This window comes from Ovis canadensis, chromosome 3, assembly GCF_042477335.2.
Source record: "Ovis canadensis isolate MfBH-ARS-UI-01 breed Bighorn chromosome 3, ARS-UI_OviCan_v2, whole genome shotgun sequence".
In the NCBI taxonomy this organism is placed as follows: domain Eukaryota; kingdom Metazoa; phylum Chordata; class Mammalia; order Artiodactyla; family Bovidae; genus Ovis; species Ovis canadensis.
Genome location: NC_091247.1, coordinates 176,726,913 through 176,751,337, shown reverse-complemented (window position 1 = coordinate 176,751,337; position 24,425 = coordinate 176,726,913). Strand labels below are relative to the sequence as shown.

Here is a 24,425-nt window from a genome sequence, read left to right as displayed (position 1 = left end):
ATAATCTTTCACTTCAGTCAAAAGTTCTGATTTTTTAAAATGTTTTTGGTAGCTTTATCTATAACATCAAGAAAATTTAAACCCAGCATCCAGGTTTTACAAACATTTCAAGTTCTAAAAGTTTACATGCATTATTATGCCCATGGGGGAAAAACAAGAAAGAAGAAGGCTCGGTTCCCACCTTATTAACTCATGGCCCACCCTCCCCCTCCATCTCTAAGGGCGTTTTGTGTGTGGGTGTACTTCATGCTCGGTCTTGGAACATTCCCAGAAACTTTATCATACAGTAAGAAACTTTGAGATCTTTCAGAGAATACTTTACCTGGTAGATCATATGCAGCCTCCCCATTTTCATCAGACTGTTTTGCTGATGTACCTTTGAGAATCCGTCATTAAAATTAATTAAAGACACCCACTTTCACACCAGAAGAATATAGTATCAGTAGTCAGCATTCTCTGTTAGTAAAGTGTGCAAAGTATGCAAAGATATTTGTCTTCAGAACAGTGACGGAAGAGACCAAACACATTAGAGGAGAGGGGAATTCCTCAGGAGGGGCACAGCCTGCTCTGTCCAGACTGTGTGTGTGTGTGTTTTTTTTTTTTTTTTGGTCCTGAGGCACCTGCCACAGAGAAGAGGAGGAGAAAGGAGGCTGGGACACCTCCAACTCTGGGAGCAAGAAGTAGAAAAGAACAAAGCAAGACCCCCGAAGACAAAAGCGGAAGAGATCCTAGACTCCATAGGGGAGCAGTCTGCAGTGGAACAGTCTCCCCTTGCTCTTGTCCCTGCCACCTCAGCTGGGGAGGGGCTGGTGGGTCCTCAGGGAACGTAGTTCTCCCTCCGTGGGGCTCACACATCAGAGCCTGGGAGTGAGGGCGCTTGAGATAAGGGCAGCCCTGTCTTACCAGGAATTGGAAGTGTTCTCCATGAAAATAAAAACTGCCCTCACAGCCCAAGAGGCAGCCCCTGGTTGTCATGACAACAAGCTCTTGGTCTAGCAAACAAATTAAGCTATCCTGGGTTCCTGCATTCCACACAGGGGGAGGATGCTCCTGGCTCACAGAGGGGTTGTGGGTGTTCCCCCAATGGTTCAGAATGATGACCATCTCGGTTATGAGGAAGGGAGCAGGGGAATGGGGATTCTTCTTTCTCTTATTTCAACCCTTCTAGAGTATTAGGGAGAAGGAGCAGCAAGCCAGAATATCTTGGTGGCTAGGAGGGCATGTGAATGATACAAATTACTCAGGACTTTGAAAAAGAGAAACACCTTGAATTCAATGGTCGGTTTGGGAGCTACCATGTTGATATTTCATAATGAAGAGATAATCGATGAGAACATGAAACAGGAGACTGAGAAAACATGCATGAACAAGTAAAGAACTAGGAAAGAAGAAAATTTCAAGAGGAAACAGGACAAAGAAAGATCAGAGAGAACAAAAACAGCTTTTCATGTTGGAACTACTTGAGGGAAATAGAGAAAGAAATTGGTGTCCAGGGGTTGGGAAAGGAATGTGAAAGTTATTTGATACATGAGGAAAAGTTTTCAGGAAGAAAAAGAACCAGGGTGAAGGAAGAAAATGAAGAGTAAAATGGTGCAGGCATTACAAAATAAAAACCAAGAGAAAGACAGAGTCCAAACCAACACACGATCTTATAAAAGAAAGAATTCTCTTACAGAATAAAACCTGACGAATCTAAAAGCATCAAACACTACAGAAATTAGTCTGGAGGACAACAGCCATTAAAAGAGAATGGAGAAAAGGGCAGCCACAGAAAGGAAGTAAGAAAAGACTGCAAGAAGAAAGATAAACACGTTATGAAAGAACTTCCATAGAAAGCTAATTCCAACACATTACGTGGCAAAATATATACGTCATAATGACTGTGTACATATATATATGTATAGGGGGTATACATATATATCTACACAGACCACACACAAAATTATGTAAAATACACTTCGTTGTATTTTATCTAAGGTGGGTAACATCAAAATGACAGCCATCTATCATTTTGCTGTATCTTCTCACTTTTTAAACCTATCAGAAAGAAAAGAGTAAAGAATTTGCTCTGTTTCATACATACACAAAAGGTTCACATTCAGCAGCCCCATCACATAGAAGACTGGGGAATTCTGCCAGCGGGGCAGTATAAATAGCAGAGAGGAGGGCTTGGGGGGTGTTCCAAATAGGAGGGGAATGGAGTAGGAATAAACCATAGTCTGAAATGCTCAAGATTTTATTTGTTGCCTGAGTGACAACGCCCCCTCCCACACTGGGATCACTCTGGGAACTGTTTCCCCCCCACCCCATTGTTGTTTTGGTTAGTGGATTTCTAAGCCCTGGAAAAATCAAGCACAGTGCTCTGTGAGTGAGTACATGTGAATGGAATGGAGTGTTACCAAGATTCTCTATTTCCCCTTTCTCTTCTACCCTCCCGACCAACTCAGGTTATTTCCACAGGTGCTCCCATCCAGAGGCCTGGGGCTTCTTTTTCATCCGTCTGCTCTTCAAAGTTTCTTCTTCATAGACGTTTTCCTTCTGTTCACACTCCTGTTTTCTCAAATGTGCTCTGGAGTCTCTCTTTCATTCATGTAAGAGTCATGTTAAAGTTGCAGGTCCAAAGAATTTTCTTAGAGGCTATCTTGGCCTCTCATTTGTCAAGATTTGAATAAACTTCCTTGGTGGACTGTTTACCTACCATCATCTAGAATGGAGCCTGAGTTTAGAGGTAGGGCAGTTTTATTCACCCATCTCCAAACCAAGACAAGTAGGAAATCAAAAAATACAAGAGGCTTTTAGTGAACTGTACTTTTTTTTTTGGTTTTAGATATACTCCGGCCCATATTATCTTGTGTCATTTTTTATTTTTTATTATTTCTATCAGCAAGAGGGTTTTTTTTTTTTGCCAGTTTCTAGTCGCCTCCTAAACGTAAATCATGAAACCATTAACACTTTATACACTCATGTCCTGAAACAAATTACTGCCATTTGTCAAATCTATTTCTTACATTCTCTGGTGGAAGATTCTTTACTGATTCTTTAAAACACTGAAAGTTGTTCTTGATTATTCTTTTTTTTTTTTTCCTGTAAGAAGGCAGGAATTGATCACCAGATAGTCAAATATATAATCTCTCCTTACCTAGAAATAGGTAGCTCTGCTGATAACTGACCTCTGCTCAGTACAGAGTTTAGCATTTCCAATTTGCTTTATCCTAACTAGACTTTTATTTTGCTTTGGCACATTTTGATTCCACCAATTCAAGAAGAAGGGATCCCTGAAGTTTGGTTAGAATCCTTCCTCCTATGTCCTAGGTCTATCCTGTGGTCAGATCTGGGAGCCCATCTGGATATTTTGGAGATCTCAAATGATTAATACCAATGAAGGGCTGAATTCTTTTCCATCACAGAAGGATGACCTTTGGCTTGTCATTTTCAGTAGGCAGGAGAAGAATTCCCAAGATAGAAACAAAAGAAAGGGGGGGCATATCTCACCTATTGATGACGATATTCGTTTGAATTATGAGTTGTACTTACTTCCTTCAAAGCAATACTCTAGCACATAGCCATCTAAACCTGCTGCTCCAATCTGGTCTGGGGGCCGCCACTTCATTGTGACTGTGGTGTCAGTTACAGAGTCAACGGTCAGAAGCGTAGGAGGGCTGGTTACAGCTTTCAAGATAAAAAAGACAGAAAAAGCAGAAACTATTACTACAGAATTATGGCACAGGAACTGTGGTAAAATGAACTAGGATACAAATAAAAATGCACACAGAAGCCCCCACATCTTAATAAAATTCAGTGAAGACTTCTTGAGTATACGCTGTGTATATGGCAAAGATTTGCCAGGCACGAAAAATATTTTAGAAATGCTGCCACACTTGCCCTCTACTTGGGAGGTTGGTGTGGGATTCTGGGAGGCCCAAGGCATTTGAAAAAAGTCAAAGTTTGAGATCTAATGATCTAGTGTAAATTTCCCATAACTTCTTAATTTTCAAGTGCAAACTCCTCTTGAAAATTACATTTCTCCACTATAAGATGGCAGAGACATCTTATCTCTTTCTTTGCCTTTACTGAATTGACTTTTTTGGTTCATAGATAACATTTAAAGTGTAATTGTAAAGCAAAGAGACTAGCTTCCAAGTGTGCTTGGTTGAATAGATCTCAATGTGTTTTAGTTATGGTGTCTATACTAAGGTGCTGGCTTACACTTTCAAAAGGTCAAATGAGGGTAGTCATGTGTCAACAGGCTCAACTATGTTTCCAGTGAGGAGGGGCAACAGAGCCACCCACAGCTGTCTTTGGAATGCCAGTAATAAATTCCAGGGCCTACATTATGAAGGCATTCAACTCTATCACATTGTTTGTAATTTCTTAGACAATCGTCCCTAACAATTTCCAGTTTCTTGCTCTGGCACCACTCCAAGAAGCTTCTAGGTCTGGTTTAGTTAGAAGTCAGAAGACAGCAGTCACAACCTGGGACAATGACTTTCATGACAAAGACACATCTCTCGACTCACCCAATGGAACAAAAGGCTTGGAGGGCATACTGGGCTTAGAGATGCCAACAGCATTGACAGCAAAGATGCGGACCTCGTAGGCCACACCTTCAATCATCTTCTTGGGTTCAAAGATCGTTTCTTTGCAGAGATCGAAATTCAGCCTCATCCATCTGGAGCTTTGTTTCTTTTTCCTCTCAATGAAGTACCCTGAAGGGGACACAAAATGAAAACAGGTTTTTCCTTGGCCTCTAAAATTAAACTTTGTCAGATATTAGAATTCTCGAAAATTTATTAAATTCTCAGTACTCTAAGTGAAAAAGTCATACATATATTTTCAACTCATCTTATTCCATCAGTTGTTTGAGAGAGATTATAAGGAATACGAATATTAACATCATGGGATATAGACAAAAATAAAAACACTAAAAAGTTAAAGTGGTGCTAGGAAGAGAAGAGGAAAAAGTAGACCACAGATATGTAGGCCATAGAAATTAGTACAGTGACTATGAGTCCCAGCAATGTACGTAAGAAGGGGGAAATAACCAGTTTTGTAAGTTTCATTATTAGCAAGTAAAAAACTGTTCTTGTTCCATGGTGGAAGTAAATTCTTCTAAGTATTTAACCCTAAATGAAACTGCTTCATAGACATGATTCTCTGGAACTGGGCATTTACTGACCAGAACAAAGTTAGACTTATGATTGTTTCAAAATTAGTTACTGAATAGAAATGTCAAAAAAAAAAAGAGGATAGGAAATCAGATGATATTCATAGGAGCTATTTAAATCTCAAGTACTTACTTAAAGGACATCTCCCACTATATTTTAATTTGAATGGATATTTAAAGATTTTCTTCTAAATTCAGTATTTTAAAATGTGTTTTGTGCTAATATGCATAAACAGCACATCAGCTCCACTGGCCATTCCACAGGTGAACCAACATGCAGTTACCTAAGATCGGGGACCCTCCGTCATAGACAGGAGGCTCCCAGGTCACGACGCACCAGTCGTCTCCCACGTCTGTCACGTTTGGTGCCACTGGAGGATCAGGGATATCTGTAACAGACAAACAGATAGAGTAGAATAAAATAAAGTTGACCAAAAGCACAAAGAAAAGTGTTCACTGGAGAATATGTTTTGGGGTAATAATCACAGAAGCAAGGCTATTTCTGATTATTTTTCCATGTTTACTGAAATGCACTGGCTAACTAGTTTAGGCATAAGGTCCTGTTCCCTATGGAATCAGGGAAGGTGAGCCCAACACAAATTCAAATGACGTTTCCAAATCCTTTAAGCTGGTATCACATTATAGGACCACATGAAATCCAAGACTTGTTGTTTGTCTTGAAAATGGTGACTAAGAAATTAAATTATTGCCTAAATATTGGATGGGATTTTGTTTCTTAACTACAAAGTGAACTTTCAGCAGAACTAAATCAGGGACTAATTAGTGTACATTTTACATCAGTTGGAAGGTTCAAGATGTTGACTGGTAGAAATCTAAGTCAAAAATGGCAAGTTAGGGATTCCCTGGTGGTCTAGTGCTTAAGAATCCATTTAGCAATGCAGGAGATACAGGTTCGATTCCTGGTCAGGGAGCTAAGATCCCACAGTCCTGGGAGAAACTAAGCCTGTGTGCTGCAACTACTGAGTCCACATGTCACAACTAGAGAGTCCATCCAACCACAACGAAAGATCTTGCAAGACGCAACGAAGATCTGGCATGCCGCAACAAAGACCTGACACAGCCAAATAAATATATATATTTTTTAATGTCAAGTTACCATGTCTTCTATAGTTCAATATGTAATAAAGTGACCTTAGCTTTGGATCAATTTGAAATATGTTTCTTGAGGGAAAACTAAAATGGAATGAAGAAATCATGAGATCTTGGTCTATCAGTAATTTGCTAGACTCATTTCACTTGGTTTTGGGAGCTGGAAAAAAGTATTTAGAAAGTCATCTAAGAACCAAGGCAGGTCTTATTGCTCTGTGCGGAGTCCTGCCCCAAGGCCACAGGTGCTAGGCCTTGCACTAAGGCCACGGAAGTGGAGCTCAGAACCAAGGTCACCTCTGGAACTGACTGAGCCCCTTTGTAAACAGTGCCAAAAGCCACCCTGATCTTTAATTATCAGCAGACTTCCTGATCCCAAATGAAGCAAAAGTGCCCACCCTGGTAGTCACCCTATGGTGCCCTAATCAATCACCTAATGCCAACCGTCCAGCAGGAATTTGCTTTGTCTTGAGGCTATAAAAATTGGCTGCTGCTGTTGCTAAGTCACTTCAGTCATGTCCAACTCTGTGCGACCCCATAGACGGCAGCCCACCAGGCTCCCCTGTCCCTGGGATTCTCTAGGCAAGAACACTACTAACCCATAAAAAGCATTGACTCTCCCTGGTATGGTAGGAGGTTAGCCCGCTGCATTTGCAGTGCCCTCATAATCTCTGCTCTTTGTTCTTAATAAACTCACTCCCTTCTGAAAAGCTCTGAAAATTCTTTTCCAACCTGCGCTTGCACTGCCTCGGCACTCTACAATGAATGTGATGCCGGAAATTATTTAACAATTGTGTGTCAGTGACTGTGGAAGACACTGAAAGGGAGTGTGGCAGCAGAGAACTCGGTCAGCAACCCCAAAGCCTAACTTTAGCTATTCCTTCTTGCAACTAGTCCTCTAGGCAAGAAAAGAGATGAGAAGAGAAGGGAAAAAAAGAAAAGAGGAGAAAGAAAAGAAAAAGAAAGCCATATAAAGAAGTGGCAAAGACAGAGAAAGAAAGGCAGCGGTTTATAAAGTACAGCTATAGTGTGAGTTTCTTTGTCAGCTACCCAGAAAAGCTGAGACACCCAAGAGCTCAGAAAGTCTTCCTAGGATCTAAGCACATCAGCTTGATCCTAGAAGTTTGTTGACTTGAGGACTTACCCACAACTTTAATCTTGATGCTTGCATGTGCTTCCCCGGCTTCATTTTTCAGATTTATGTGGTAAACACCAGAATCATCTTTTTCTGCTATGTCAATAACAAGAGTGGTGCTGTCAGGGTAATTTTCAGCTCTTATCCGGCCGCTGCCCTCCATAATAGCCTAGGGAGAAAGGAAACACAATGTGGTGTGATCTGTGCAAACAATAAGGACACCTCCAGAGTGCCTGGGCACTTAAGCTGGAAATGGTGCTAATGCCTGAAATGCATGTTCCTAGTTTTATCCTCGACCAGCTCTAAGGACAAACATACTGTCATCCCATTTTACACATCAGAAACTTATGGCCCAAGGCTGCACGGCTAAGAAGTGGTAGAACTGGGATTTGACTTCCAAGTTCACTATCAGTTAACTCCTTAAAAAGAGAAAGTTGGAGGACCAAAAATATAAGCATAAAACTGTCATTCTAGGAGAAGAGTTTCTTTGTACATTAAACTAGAAATATTTAAGCTCATATCAGAAACTAAATAATGATTTGTTCATTTCTCTAAATGTCTTGAAAATTTTTAAATACTGAAAGGGGTTGAAGAAGGACACAGTGGCAATTTCCCAATCTGATTTTTCCCTTCCGGTGGGACATGAAAGAATGAACATCTAATTCCTAGAGTAAAGACAGAGGGAAGCTGAGACGTCTATTATATTTTCTTTCTTTTCTCCTTCTCCCGTTTTCCCCTTCTTATTTTCCTTCATTTCTCCCCTTCCTTCTTTCTCACACCAGAAATTTAAAGTGACATTACATTTTTCTGATTTCCAGGTCATATCTTCCATGCAACAATGGGCAGCCAATACACAAACAGGAAAAATAGAGAAGGTCCAGGCAGTTAAGAACCTGCGTAATTTGCCACTAACTATTGTCACTTCTGCTCTTTAGGGTCTGGATTAGGACTTGCAAATCTTCAATAACATAAGATTGTGACAACAGTAAGAATATTTGAAGCAGCTTTCATGATTCTTATTTTATGATAAAACAAAATATCCTCATTTTAGCCAAATCCTTACCTTAAGATTGTAAAAGATGCTCTGCTCTTTTTTTTTTTTAATGTGAAAAGAAAAATGATTTACTTAGGGCAGTGTTATATTATCCATCTCATATTTCCATATTTTATTTTGTTCATTGTGCTATAATTTACATAGAGTAAAATTCATAGCTTTTAGATATATAGTCCATGAATTTTGACAAATTTCTGTGATTCTGTAACCAGTACCATAATCAAGATACAGACTATTTCCATCACCTCCCATAGTGTCCTCACACTCCTTGGCATTCAACCCACTAAAACCCTGGTCTCTGGAAATCACTGGTCTGCTATTTGCCACTTTAGTTTCTTCTTTTCCAGAATGTCAAATAAATGGAGTCAAACATTTCAAGTGAAATTTTTCAGATTGCTCCATTTTGCTGTATGTATTATGAGCACATTTCTTTTCATTACTGTGCACTTTTCCATTGCACATTCCATGTGCAGTTGGCTTATGTATGTACAAACTATATCCTTATACAATTGAACTTTTGAGTCGTTTCCAGGTTTTGACAATTATGAATAAATCTGCTATAAACATTCCTGAACAGGTTTTTATGTGGACATGTGTTTCATTTCTTCGGGAAAAATACCTAGGAATAGCTTTTAGTTGTATGAAACTATATGCTTAACTTTATATTAAAAAACTATCAAACTCTTTTCCGAACTGGATGTACCATTTTGCATTCCAACCAGCAATGAATGAGACTTTCATTGTTTCATATCCTTGCCATTATTTGGTATTGTCAGGTTTTTTTTTTAACGGCTTCTTAAAATGGTAGTTTCTTTCACTCGGCATAATTATTTTGAGACCCATCCAAGTTATTGCACTATATCACTAATCCATTCCTTTTTATTACTGAGTATTATTCCCGTGTATGAATTTTATTTATCCATTCATTCATTGATGGAATCTGCATTTTTCTCAGCTTTTGAATATTACAAATAAGGCTACCATGACTATTTGTACTAGCAGGTTTTGGGGGGTGTGTGTTGCTTATATTGGATTTTTATGGAAAATCCTGAATGAAATTTTTGGCCAAACCAATACATCAATGATTATGTCAACTGTAAATAAAGATAGTTCTACTTGTTCCTTTCTAGAATGTATGTCTTTCGCTTCTTTTTCTTGTTTGATTGCCCTGGCTATAACTTTCAGTGCAATGCTGAATAGAAGCGGTAAGAGTGAACATCTTTCTCTTCTTTCTGATCCTAGAGGAAAAGCATTCGATCTTTCACCATTATGTAGGATAATAGGATTGTTGTAGGATTTTCAAGGATGTCTTTCATCATGCTGAGGAAGTTCCTTTCATGTTCTGGTTTGCTTTGTTACTAGAAATGAGTGTTTAATTTTGTCAAATGTTTTTCTCTGTCTATTGAGATGATCACATTCTTTCCCTGGTTTGTTAATATGGTGAATGATATTTATTTTAAAATGCTAAACCCACCTTTGCATTCCTGGGATAAGCCACCTGTGGCTATAACATATTGTTCCTTTTATGTACTTTCGGATTTGCTTTGCTAAATTCTGTTTAGAACTATTTTTGTCCTATGTTCAGGAGTGATACTGATTTGTAGTTTTCTCTTTCTGTAATGTCTTTTTCTGGTTTTGCTGTAAGAATATACTAGCCTTCAAGAATGTGTTGGGAAATATTCCTATCTTCTTTTCTTCAATTTTTTCTAGAAGTTTATATTAAATTTATATTATTTCTTTATTAAACACTTGGTGGAACTATCCAATAAAGCCATCTACATGTGAAATTTTCTTTGTGAAAGATTTTAAACTACAAATTCCATTTCTTTAATAGATGCGGATGTTTTAATAGGGATGTTTCTTTAATAGGGATGTTCAGTACTGATTTAGTCATATTTCACAAATTCTGATATGTAGTGTGTTCATAAATATTTTCTGGAATAAGAAATGGCAACCTGCTCGAGTATTCTTGCCTGGAAAATTCCATGGACAGAGGAGCCTGGCAAACAGTTAGAAGCAACTGACCACATAAATATTTTCTGATTTTCCTTGTAATTTCTTCTTTGATCCATGAGTTATGTTTTTTCTTTTCTTTTTAAAGAAGCTACTTAGCTTCTAAATATTTAGAAATATTACAAATCTTTCTGTTACTGTTTTCTAATTAGTTCCATTGTGGTCAAAGAATATACCTTGCATGACCTGAGTCCTTTTACATTTATTGAGACTTATTTATGGTCTATTTTGGTAAATTTTCCTGTGCATTTTAAAATAATGCCCATTCTGCTTTGTTTATGGAGTGTTCTATAAATGTCAACTACATCAAGAAGGTGGATAGTATTTCTTAAACCTTGTATATCTTCACTGACTGCCTGTCTTCCTGTTCTATCACCTACGGAGAGAAAAGTATTAAAATCTCCAACTTAACCATTTTTCTTTGTGATTCTGTCATCTTGGTAGCTGTTTTTTTATTTGTCTCCTTTGTTCTTTCTGCCTCTTTTTTTTTTTTGTCTTCTTTCAGATTCCTTAAATATGGTTCCATGATTCCATTTTATGTTCTGTGTTGGCTTATTAGCTATAACTGTTTGTTTTATTATTTAAGTGGTTCCTTTAGGGTTTATAGTATACTCTACTTTCATGTGGTGTTATAATATTTTATGTTTAGCAAAAGAAACTTACAACAGCCTACATCCATTTCACTCCTAATCCTTACTTCTGCTTCTCCCCTCCTGGTCTTATGTTTTCATTGTCAGAAACTTTACTTACACTGATGTTTAAAGCTCCACAGTGCATAATTATTATTTTTGTTTAAACAACCAATTATCTTTTGAGATTTAAATAATCAAAAAATTCTTAAATGTTTATCCATGTAGGTACCATTTCTGGCGCTCTTAGTTCCTTTGAGAAAATGCTTTCATGTTGGCATCACTTCCTTTTTCAGTATAATATTTATTTATTTTTAGCTCCGATGAGTCTTCATTGCTGCTCGAGCTTTTTCTCTATTTGTGGTGATGGAGGCCACCCTTTAGTTGCAGTGTGTGGACTTCTCATTGCAGTGGCTTCTCTTGCGGTGGAACATGGGTTCTAGGGCGTGGGCCTCAATAGTTGTGGCGGATGGGCTTAGTAGCGCTGTGGCATGTGGGATCTTCCCAGATCAGGGATGGAACCCATGTCTCCTGCGATGGTGGGCAGACTCTTTACCACTGGGCCACCAGGGAAGACCAGTATCACTTCATTTTGACTTAAGAACTTCTTTAAGCATTTCTTATACTGCGAGTCTTCTGGAGATGACTTCTTTCAGCTTTTGCATATTTGAAAACAACTTTATTTTGCCTTTGTTTCTAAAAATTATTTCTACTGAGTATAGAATTCTAGCTGACAGTTTTTTCCCCCTTTAAATGTTGATCCACTGTCTTCTCACTTGCTTTGCTTCCAGAGAGATTAGCTGTCATTCTAGTCTTTGTTCCTATAGATTTAATGTGACCTTTTTCTCTGTCTCCTTTTAAGATTGTTTTCTTAACCACAGGTTTTGAGCAATTTCATTATGATACTGTAAATTTCTTAATGTTCCTTGCACTTGGATTTCATTGAACTTCTTGGATCTGAGATTTTATAGCTTTTATCAATTTGAAAAATTTGGGGCCATTAATTCTTTATATATTTTTATGTCCCACTCTTTGGGGACTCCAGTTACACATAGATTTGACTTCTTGAAGTTGTCCCATAGCTTAACAAAGCTCTTTTTTTTTCTCTCCAGAAAATAGAAAAGGAGGAAACAGGCTTCGACTTCCTTAAAAAATAAATCGCTTTTGTAGAGCAGCTTTGAGTTCCCTGCAAAATTGAATGGAAAAGTACAAAGACATCTCATATAATCCCTATTTCCACACTTAAACAATCTTTCCCACTATGGACACCCCCACCAGAGTAGGTACATTGTTACAATGAATGAATCTACACTGATACAAGGTTATCATTGAAAATCTATTGTTTACATAGACCCTTCAGTTCAGTTCAGTCCTGTCTGACTCTGCAGCCCCATGAATCGCAGCATGCCAGGCCTCCCTGTCCATCACCGAACTCCTGGAGTTTACTCAGACTCATGTCCATCGAGCCAGTGACACCATCCACCCATCTCATCCTCTGTCGTCCCCTTCTCCTCCTGCCCCCAATTCCTTCCAGCATCAGGGTCTTTTCCAATGAGTCAACTCTTCACATGAGGTAGCCAAAGCATTGGAGTTTCAGCTTCAGCATCATTCCTTCCAATGAATACTCAGGACTGATCTCCTTTAGGATGGACTGGTTGGATCTCCTTGCAGTCCAAGGGACTCTCAAGAGTCTTCTCCAACACCACAGTTCAAAAGCATCAGTTCTTTGGTGCTCAGCTTTCTTCACAGTCCAACTCTCGCATCCACACATGACCACTGAGAAAACCATAGCCTTGACTAGACGGACCTTTGTTGGCAAAGTAATGTCTCTGCATTTGAATATGCTGTCTAGGTTGGTCATGACTTTCCTTGGTGTTGTACATTTTATGGGTTTTGAAAAACCTATGTCATATGGGTTATGTGGGTCATAATGTCAATGTTATAATGACAGGTATCCATAATTATAGTATTATGTGGAATAGTTTCACTACCCCTAAAACATTTAATGTAGGAAGCCCCAGAATCACACTGGAGCTGGCTCCACTTGACCACTCCAATCTTATTGATTATTCTCCTTACTCACTCTGTCCTAGCCATACTGGCTTTCTTTTTATTCCTCCAGAAGGTCAAGCACATTTTCTCTTGTTCTTTGCTCTTGCACTGGCATCACCTGGAAATTTCTTGTTCTTATATTCACATAATGGCTCCCTGTTGTCATTCATACTGTAGATGCTCCATGCAGTCACTTACTAATCATATTACCTTTTTTTTTAATCTTCATAGCACTTATTACTATCCAAAGGGACTTTATTTATTTAGTAATTCATTATCTGTATCTCTTCTACTCCGCTCTCTGATACCCATTAGAAGGAAAGATAGAATCTCATTCACGGCACATAGTAACATTCATTTGCATATGTTCACATAGTAGGTAGTCAGAAATATGAAAAGCAAATGAACAGTTATTGTATTTGCCTAAAAATCAATGATCTTTATCTGCTAAAGTAATTATATCTTTGCCATACATTTATCTGCTGCCTCCTTTCATCTGACTTATGGAAGGAAGGGAGTAGGGTAGGGTGTGTGTGTGTGTAGAACAAACCTTATCTGCTCGGCTCCAAATGGCTTTAGGAGGTGGTTCCCCACTGATGGGAATCTCTAGACGAAGCTTGTTTCCTGCAATCACCGTCACTGTATTGTCATCACCAAGACCATCCAGGTTGATCTTAGGTGGATCTAGAATATTAAACATGGCCTTTGTTATCAGACATTTATTTCCATGTGATTATATGGGTTAGGTCTTGTCTAGTGTTAAACACTGGTAATAACCAATATTTTATTTGGTCAAAAAAGATATGAGAGGAGTCAAAGCAGTAGGTGCCAGTACGTTGCAAAACTATTTTATTGTTAGGACCTCTTAAGAATCAACTATTAATATTATGCCTAGTGATTAATACCAATTCATGTATTTTTCTTAATTCCAAGGTAAGCAAAACCAGAAAAACAAGAATACAACTCTGAAATGATTACTTTTATCTACTCACCAATTACATGAACTTTGGCAGGCAAAGTAACAGAATAGGCATCTGGTGTGAATACATAATCACCTTCGTCCTCAACGAGAGCATTGGCTATCACTAATTTGTGGATTCTAAGGAAATGAAAAAACATATTTCTAAGACTGTGCAAAGATTTAGATTGTATAAGACTCAAACTGAGGAGACACATGGTTTTTATCTTAACTTGCTTAGTGCAGCCTGCAGAGAGAGTGAGAATAATGTGAATACTTAATTAGCCTATTTTTTGATCCACATTCAGTATTTATTTTGGGCTATATGGAACCATCTCTACAAATACAGCCTGTTTACTATGCAAGAATTTCCTGCCTTTTAAAAATCTCATAGCTTAAGAAAAGAATAGAAGATAACACCTCACTGATGCCACTCTTTAAGATTCAAGAAATTACCAAGAATAACCTTGACCTTGGTTTTTTATGCAAACCTAAAAGCAATAGTTCTTTAAAAAAAAAAAAAACTGAGGCATAGTTGATATACAGTATTCTATGTTTCCCATATAAAACATAGTGATTCACAATTTTAAAGGTTTTACTCCAATGATATTTAAAAATATTGGCTTAAGGACAGTAGTTCTTAACTTCATTGGCTTCATGCATCAGTGAATATCTGATGGACACAATGGCACCTCAATCTGGAGAAAAACAAGTATTTTTGTATACAGAGAATCTGCTTACAATTTCAGAGGACTTGGGGCGGGGGGGGGGGGGGGCCTGAAGTTCATGGGTCTCCTAAGAATACATGGATCCAAGTTTAAGAACTCTTGGACTTGCCCTGCATCTTTGCTAGATTCTAGTATATTAAGCAACCTCCCCACTAGTGGAAAAAAAAAAAAGTGGAAAGATCATGTGTCATTTATTAGTTAGGGACCGTGAATCTAATTTGACCAGTTCCTCAACTTCAGTATCATTCCGCTAAGTTCATGTTTATATGGAAAGACTCAATCAATGGATTCCAAAATAACATAGCACCTCATTGTAAGGTCCAGGTACCAGGTCACAAGTATGACATGATGCACAGCAGAGAAATCACCTATTCTTGCTATTTGGAAGCAAAACACTAGAAATAGATACTCTCCTTATGACTGCTCTCCAAACATCCTTACCAATCATCTAATTTAGGAAGTAGAAGAAGCCAATATGGGGACCAGCCCTCACTCGAGGATTGCCCTAGCTTGCTTACCTTCCTTTGTGAACAATCTTTAGACGGTCACTCTCCTGAACAGGTAGGCCATTTTTAGTCCATTTTCCTGTTATGTTCTCAGATACTTCACACTTCAAGCAGATTTCTTTCCCAAGGTTTACAGTCTGATCAGTCAGAGGTGTCAATATCTTCAGAGGTTTTACTGCAGAAATAATAGATAGTTATAAGTGCCAAATCCAAATTTAAGACAGGCCAAGATGGTGTTGTTTCACAATGATACTGTTTCACTATAATGCTTGTTTTGAAAATGAGCATTTGTTCCAATGCATCTGAAACATTCCAAGACAATTAGAGCATAACATACATTTCATGTTTGATTATCCATGATTTTATTCATGAGAAAGACTAGAAGAATCCAGGAAACTGCACCCAGTTGAACTGAGCCAGGTAGGATTGTGCAGAACACACGCATACACCTGAAATATCGACCAGTTACTTTAATTCACCCTGTTAAATGAGCCACAGCCATGCACATCTGAGACTACAACTCTCCCAATTTCAAATAACCTCCTTCCACTGATTCCAATAGATCACAAGCTGCAATGTTTTTAACCCCATTTTCACAAGCAAATTTCAGATCTTTTTCAAGGTCAAGTGCCATATTCATTGCAGTATTCACTAGACATGTATAAAACTGTGCCGCTGATTTTTTTATTAGGTTCTTATCATTTTATGTATTTATTTATTTTTGGCTGCACAATGCAGCATGTAGGTATTTGGCTCCTAGACCAGGGATTGAACTTATGTCCCCTGCATTGGATGTAGGAAGTCTTAGCCACTGAACCATCAGGGAAGTCCCTCACTTCACTTTTTAAAAACTGGGTCCCTGAAAAAATTACTGAGTGTTGTGTCTTTAACCCACATTCCCCATTGGCCCTATGATTTTCACTGCATGACTTTGCACAGCATGGTAATTTTTAAAAATGCATATGTTAATATTATAGCAGGACTAACTGTAATTGCTTAAAGGAATGCAAATATCAGTAAGGAACTGCCTATGGTTGAAAAAACTTTTTTGATATTACACCATAATGACCATTATTCTACAAAACGTAAGGAGTGTACTGCGATTACTTCCAAATAATTCAATGGTCATATGAATTGCAACTGGACTAAGAAATAAGAACAAGATTTTGCCTTCCACCTATTACCAATCTTCTTGTGAAGTTTGCTATTCTAATTTTCATAGCTAACTGGAAGGGACAGGCTCTGCCATTAAGAACTTAGTACCATCATGGGGCATTTGAGGAAAGCCATGAATTCTCTCATACCTCTAAAGCCTATCAGCGAATTAGCTCTTACAGTCTTCTGAATTGAGGCCCACTAGTTTGAGTAACTTCTCAACCCAAATGTAATTATAGAATGTTGAATGTTTATTGAATAGATAGCAAATTCACCTAGGGATTAAGCAAACAGGATATCTGCATTTCAGACTCTTTTGTTGACAATGATGGCTACTCCATTTCTTCTAAGGGATTCTTGCCCATGGTAGTAGATATAATGGTCATCTGAGTTAAATTCACCCATTCTAGTCCATTTTAGTTCACTGATTCTTAAAACGTTGATGTTCACTCTTGCCATCTCCTGTTTGAGCACTTCTAATGTGCCTTGATTCATGAACCTAACATTCCAGGTTCCTATGCAACACTGCTCTTTACAGCATCGGACTTTACTTCCATCGCCTCGACTTCCAACATCCACAACTGGGTGTTTTTGCTTTGGCTCTGTCTCTTCATTTTTTCTGCAGTTATTTCTCCACTGATTTCCAGTAGCATATTTAGCACCTACTGACCTGGGGAGTTCACCTTTCAGAGTCCTATCTTTTTGCCTTTTCATATTGTTCATGGGGTTCTCAAGGCAGGAATACTGTAGTGGTTCGCCATTCCCTTCTCCAGTGCACCACGGTTCGTCAGAACTCTCTAGCCATGCCCTGTAGGGCCGCTCAAGACAGACAGGTCATGGTGGAGAGATCCTTCTAAATACTGGTACTCTATTAAACTGAGTAGTAAGTTCTTAGAGACTGATTGATATGATATAGACACTCAGCTAGAATGGAATCTAATTTTACAAATATAAAATTGTCACAGGTCGAAGTCAAACAGATTGAAACTTTTCTAAAGCTGAATTAACAAACACAACACACTAGTAAAACCAGCTGGGAGACATACAAGGAAGTCTTACTTACGGTCCACACTAAGCTTAGCAGATGACTGTCCTCCTGTTGTCATTACAGAATATTCTGCAGTATCAGCCTTTGTTGCTCCTTCTATGACCAAAATGTGCTTTTTGCCTTCAACTCTAATGTGGTATCTTGATTTTGGACCAGGGATGATTTCCTCACCATTCTTAAACCTGAGTTAAATAGATGATTTTTTTAAAAAAAGTTTTATAAAAAATGCTTCAAGAGGTAGCCACCAGACACTCAAGAACTGCTTGTTGAATTAAAGAATGTATGGATCAGTCTCTATCAATAGATGAACACTGTAACAAGTATTATCTGAAAATTACATTAAAAAAGCAAAATTCCATTCCTTTCATTTAAGATCAATTAGATAAAGATGTTAAGAGTGGATATTACCCATGTTTGGGCTCTTGGTGCACACTACTGAGAACAGCATTTTGATTCATTTTAAAGATAGCTATGATTCTAGGTTACAATGAACAACCTATTCTAAACCAAATTACTAGCGATTCCTACTGCAGAATTTACTCTCTCAATTAAGATTTTAAGATTCCGGATCTTCTAGTCTTTAACTTTGAGGTTACTCCCAGTGAACTTGAGAAAACACATCCCATCTGACCCCCAAAATACGCTTTTTATTTTTAAGAAATGTTCAAGTAATTTGGTGATTCTCCGTCTAAAATATCTTTCTGAGATACTGTGACAATAAAGTGACTAGGAGTAACATAAAAAAAGTATTCAGTTCAGTTCAGTCGCTCAATTGTGTCTGACTCTTTGCGACCCCATGAATTGCAGCATGCCAGGCCTCCCTGTCCATCACCAACTCCCGGAGTTTACTCAAACTCGTGTCCATTGGGTTGGTGATGCCATCCAGCCATCTCATCCTCTGTCATCCCCTTCTCCCCTTGACCCCAATCCCTCCCAGCATCAGAGTCTTTTCCAATGAGTCAACTCTTTGCATGAGGTGGCCCAAGTATTGGAATTTCAGCTTTAGCATCAGTCCTTTCAAAGAACACTCAGGACTAATCTCCTTTAGAATGGACTGGTTGGATCTCCTTGCAGTCCAAGGGACTCTCAAGAGTCTTCTCCAACACTACAGTTCAAAAGCATCAATTCTTTGGCTCTCAGCTTTCTTCAGAGCCCAACTCTCACATCCATACATGACCACTGGAAAAACCATAGCCTTGACTAGATGGACCTTTGTTGGCAAAGTAATGTCTCTGCTTTTGAATATGCTATCTAGGTTGGTCATAACTTTCCTTCACCATCTTCAGTGATTTTGGAGACCAAAAAAAATAAAGACTGACACTGTTTCCACTGTTTCTCCATCTATTCCATAAAACTTGCTATCATGGCATAGTGAGAGCATACATCAGAAAGAGCACCCATGGGCTTTGGAGTCAAATAGACATGAGGAGCCTTGAAACATTCATTTACTAGTAAGTGCCTACTTCCTTATATCCTTATCGATATAGATATCTGGATCTTGTTTTTCAGTCTCACAGGTGAAAAAAGCCAATATCTTAGGATAGTTTTAGTTACATTTTCTACTAACACAAATGAGGTTGAGATCCCTTTCATATGTGTAAAAGCAATTTCCTATTCTCCAAAGTATGAAGGCACTTTTTTGTTTATTAAAAATGGACAGACCTCAGGATATCTATTTACCATTTTACATTGGCATCATCTTCAGACACTTCACATTCTAATTCCACTCTCTCCCCACAATAAGCCTTTGTATCTTCCAGCTGTTTGGTCACCATAACTGGAGGCTCTATTGTGGGGAAAAAAAAAAAAAGAAAATCAGAATCATTAAATGCCCCCAAATCTGCTCATGACCCTGGGTTTGTTCACAGATTTAAAACCAACAGTAAGAAAGTGTGGTTGATCACAGAGTGATGTTTAGATGGTGGTAGTTAGAAGGTGGATTTTAAAATGACGTTTCAAGGCAAAATAAACAGTTGGCAGCCCTGGGTAAGTTTTACATAATTTTGCAAGAACTCTTCAAATCAAATAAATGATAGTTTTAGATAGCAGACAAATTGTATCAAATAATCTTCTTTGGGCAAATAAGAAAGCAGAAGATAGACATTTCTGAGGAAGGGAAATATATAACACTAAAATTTTCTACTTATGGTTTTAGACAGATGATAGAGATTATAGAATTGTCTTTTAAATTTTTTAAATTGAAGTATAGTTGATGTGCAAGTTTACAAAGCTGTCAGCCACAGGTCCTCATTAAGAAAATGAATGCTTCATGGCTTCATTGACACCCTCCAGCTTTTTCACTAGTAAATGATGGTCTTCAGCGATCATTGTGCCAACCACTGATGAAGTTTACTAACGAAGCTGTTTTAAGGGAAATCGATTTGTGATGAGCTGAATGTGTGAAATGTTTATCCGTAGACTTTGTTGGGTTTCAAAAGCTATCACTAGAGCAATTAAATCGCAAAATGCTGCTTACACGAGCCAAAACTACAAGGCATTTTTACTCAACAGTTTTTTTCTCCTGTCAGCTTTTTCAGTCTTCAACAAACCTGAAGATTAACTAGAATACCCAATAAACACCAGTACAAAGATGCTTCAAACCAGAGCCAATCTAACACTCAAGCTAAACCGTCTCGAGAGGTACTATATCTCTGCTCTGGAGCTCAAGAGCTCACTTCACCATTTTCATTTTTGATTATTACCCCTGAGAGGAGAGCCATTGGCTCTTAATGGTTATGTTAGAGATTTCACTTTACCTCTCACAAAGAGCTCAGTGGAACATTTCTCATCACCAGCTGTCACATAATACTCCGAATCATCTGTTAGCACACAGTTATTGATAAACATGATTCTTTCACATCCTTTATGTTCAAAGATGTATCTGTTTTAAACAGGAGGAAGATAAACAGGGTCCGTGAACCCAATTTTATTCTTTTCTTTATTGCCAGCAAATTTGGCTTATAATTCCATAATATCTGAAAGTCAGAAATAGTCATTTTGATCTGCAATTTATTAGCGATATCTTGCATAGTTTAATAAACATTAAACATGAAGCCAATTTCTATCTTTATAACACAAAATGTAATACATATGTATGCTGCTAAGTCACTTCAGTCGTGTCCAACTCTGGGCGACCCCATAGACGGCGGCCCACCAGGCTCCCCCGTCCCTGGGATTCTCCAGGCAAGAACACTGGAGTGGGTTGCCATTTCCTTCTCCAATACATATGCATATGCATATGTGCATATAATATTTGTCACTATTTTCTTTTATATATGATTTTTGGGCTCCTAGGTGGCGCTAGTAGTAAAGAACATGCCTGCCAGTGCAGAAGACATAAGAGATGCGGGATCGATCCTTGGGTTGGGAAAATCCCCTGGAGAGGAGAATGGCTATTCACTCCAGTATTCTCGCCTGGAGAATCCCATGGACAGAGGAACCTGGCAGGCTACAGTCTATAGGGTCGCAAAAAGTCAGACACGACTGAAGCAACTTAGCACACATATTTTTTATTCCAAACATAAAATCAGTACTCACATATTTACCAATGAACAATTCTTAACCTGTTGTTGGAAAATATGGTAGGCTAAGATTTTTAACTCTTTACATTTTTTAAAGTGATCAATTCATCTACTCTATTGTGGGAGAGAAAGTTTATATTTTTCATTGATTTATTGAATTCACTCCTTGCTAGCCCAATGACATTTTATTTGGTGAGTAAATGATTACACAATTTAAGCAATAATATGAATCTAATCATTAATATAGATGGTAATTCTATACAATGTGATATTATCTTAAATGAGCTTAATAACTAGTATTATCATATATATCGTAGTTATCATCTACTGAAAAAGAACTTAAGTGGAAACAAAAACCTGAAATCCAGAAGACTGCAAAATCTGATTATCTGTGATCTAGATTATGCATGGGTATATTAGGGCATTGTAACAGATGAAAAAGTTCTTACTTGGGAAATTCTCAAAGACTTCAAGAACAAAACACTAAGAAACATTTTTCGAGATAAAAATAGCCAAGTAAAATTATGTTTTGGTAAATTCAGGCTGCCTTCAAGAGACTTTTACCAGATATAAACATTATTATCACAAAGTCACTCTGAGAGCAGGACCACATTAAGAAACTGGAAACTACCTAATTGTTCCACAGAAGTGACAGATTTTCAGGATTAAAGCCCTTTATAAATATACACATGGTTCCTGTTAACTTGAAAAAATATGTTGGAGTTGAAAATCTCTCAAACTGAGAAGGATCTCTGTAAAGTAGTTTCCTAATTGCCTAGCAATACCATCAGATATCAGGGATTAGTTTCTTTCCTTCATTTGGGAAAAGGGTCAAAAATAATAAAACATAGGCTTTAGATGCTATTCTGGAAGAACAAAAGTTATTTACTTATAAGGTGTGATTCCCATTACAAGCTGGTATATCAAATATATATTTCAATATTTCTCAAATTTTTTTAAAAAATTGGGCGAAGTTTGGCAATGCTCTGAAGTAATCACATATAACCCACAAAATCATAATTACAAGTACTTGAAATAGTTTATATATAATTAAAACATGAGGCAACATTTAATTTATATAGCACCATAGTTCAATGGTTCCAAAACACATAAAAAGTTTTTGCCGTCCCCTCATATGATTTTGCATCATACGAATATAACTAAAAAGTACTTTCAGGCATAGAATATCAAATCAAATTGCTCTTTGATTTATACAGTTACTACTGATTATTTGCAAATTTGACTTACTTTGTACTGGGTCGAATTTCTTGACCATTTTTATACCATTTCACCTCCAGCTTTGGATCTGCCAGTTCCACGACAAATCTTACCCTGCCTCCTTTATCAACCTGATATGCAGGATCAAGAATTCTTGCAAAAGCTAGTAGAGAGAAGACACAAAACTACGTTAATATGTAGATGCATATGATATGAATTTAAATAGTTAATCTGAAAACCTAAAATTGAATAAATTGAGACAAAAAGAATAGGAAACTTTTGAATTATCCCTCATATTTTAGAAATCTACATCGATTTATAAATAATAAGATGATTTAAAAATTTTAAGAGAGTCCATATGCTTTTGGAAGAAACATAAGTAAAGAATTACTGAAGAGGCTTTAAAAATGATTGTCTTCATTCTTTGGGCAATATCTAATATAAAATATTTAAATGAAATTTGTACTTGAAGGACATGCTTATTCTCCTAAAATGATTATTTTCAGTTTCATTGGCATTATCTGTGTATATCTATCTCACAGACAGTTTTTTTAATCATAGAATTTATGAGATACTTCCAATGACTCGTGAGCTTAAATGGAATGTCTTCGACTGATTATCGAAGTTATCATAAGCTTATCATAGTTTTTGTACTGTGGAAACCTGTGCAAATATTGACATGCTTAAACACTGGGGTTGCCTTAGCAGGTGTGAGACATGAATTCCCCACGACGCATCAAATGGGTGGAAGAATGTAACCGTAAAACAAACACAGAATCTACTCTACCTAAATAACAATCAGGAATCTGAGAGGGACGGAGAGATGCAGCGGATGGAGAAAGGGGCTGCTGAGAAATTCCCAGTAACACAGGGATATTTAATACTCCATTATACATTGTCACTGTAATGTACTTTTTTTACCTTAAACCTTCAGCAGCTGTCCACTACCTACTTTGCTGGAGATGTGCGAGGCAGTGAACTATTTCACCCGAAGTCAAGTTAACCAAGAGAAGCGTAATCCCTGCAAATTCCACTACAGCTAGTCCGACCTATAAGCCCAGTACGAAATGGGGAGAATTGTCGTCTCCCCTAGGAGTGCTCGGACGTCCTCACCTGCACTCTTCTTTTCCACTCTGCGCATGCGCTTGAGCCGCTTGAGCATACCACGCAGGTCAGTGATACCGTACTGGAAGGCGATTTTCTCGTACTCGCTGGGTTTCGCATTCTTCAGCAGCTCCCACACATCTACCTCGGGTTGTTCCTCCTGCTGCTTCACCTCCCTAACCGGGGAGAACCATGGCCTGGTTTAATAGCTGCCCACTGGCCTTTAAAAACCAGGAAAGTCGGAGTCTGGTACCGATTTTTTGGTTCAGCGCTAAAAGCTCTGTTTAAAGCCTGAGTATTTAAATAGCCAAGGAGAAAGTCTACTTTGCATGAAGTTTCAGTGCAACTTCTAGATAGTCAAAGGTCAGATCCATGCACCTGCATTAACGCTTTCGTTTTTCTAGTTAAAAACACAGTATTAAGGAGATAGAAGGATTTCAGGAAATATCCTCAAGCTATTTTTACTTATTTTAAACCTGAAAATCCAAATAGGAGATGAGATTTTGAGAAACTTAAAAGGTCAGTTTTCGTCTAGGGTTTAGATATTGAAATAAGGTTTAAGAACCAGAGATTTTAGGTGTTGGTCCATGAAAGAACAATGCTCTCTGCCTTCATTTGTGTGCATACCCTAACTCTGCATGGAGAGGGTACAAATAGCAGTATTTCAAATCTTCAGATTTTGCAAATAGCATTTTCCCTACCATGTTAGTAACTGTGTACATTAACGATTTTTTGCTGTTTTTTAATACAACAAATATTTGAACCTGTGACTAAGCATTTGTTCTTAGTTTCTGTTTTTTTGGTTTGGTGGTTTTTCATATGATTTTTGTGTATACATATAATTTTTTTTCCCTAAATTGTCAGAATGAAAATTCTCAAAATTCTCTCATATTTCATCTTAAAGTACTGTCCAGAACTTTTTTGGAAGTAGAAACTGCTTCGAATCATGAAAATATAAATGTGAAACTATAAAGCAAGTCAGAAAGGGTTCCATGAACAAGCTGATAGTAACTTAGTGTGATTATCAAAATCA

The 24,425-nt window shown here is 37.8% G+C and overlaps 1 protein-coding gene across 10 annotated transcripts in view; it reads right to left on the bottom strand.

Annotated features, from left to right (window-relative positions):
* Positions 1–24,425, bottom strand: part of MYBPC1 (myosin binding protein C1) — a 95,617-nt gene that overhangs the window by 23,260 nt on the left and 47,932 nt on the right. For all 10 annotated transcript variants that reach the window (XM_069585156.1, XM_069585160.1, XM_069585155.1 and 7 more), the window contains 13 exons: positions 23,402–23,568; positions 22,319–22,451; positions 20,306–20,430; positions 19,230–19,335; positions 17,565–17,731; positions 15,359–15,521; positions 14,147–14,253; positions 13,705–13,838; positions 7,416–7,575; positions 5,449–5,553; positions 4,518–4,706; positions 3,535–3,669; positions 323–376 (listed from right to left, as the gene is read on the bottom strand). In XM_069585156.1, the coding sequence (XP_069441257.1) occupies positions 323–376; positions 3,535–3,669; positions 4,518–4,706; positions 5,449–5,553; positions 7,416–7,575; positions 13,705–13,838; positions 14,147–14,253; positions 15,359–15,521; positions 17,565–17,731; positions 19,230–19,335; positions 20,306–20,430; positions 22,319–22,451; positions 23,402–23,568 (1,745 nt within the window). The remainder of the gene's footprint in view (positions 1–322; positions 377–3,534; positions 3,670–4,517; positions 4,707–5,448; positions 5,554–7,415; positions 7,576–13,704; positions 13,839–14,146; positions 14,254–15,358; positions 15,522–17,564; positions 17,732–19,229; positions 19,336–20,305; positions 20,431–22,318; positions 22,452–23,401; positions 23,569–24,425) is intronic.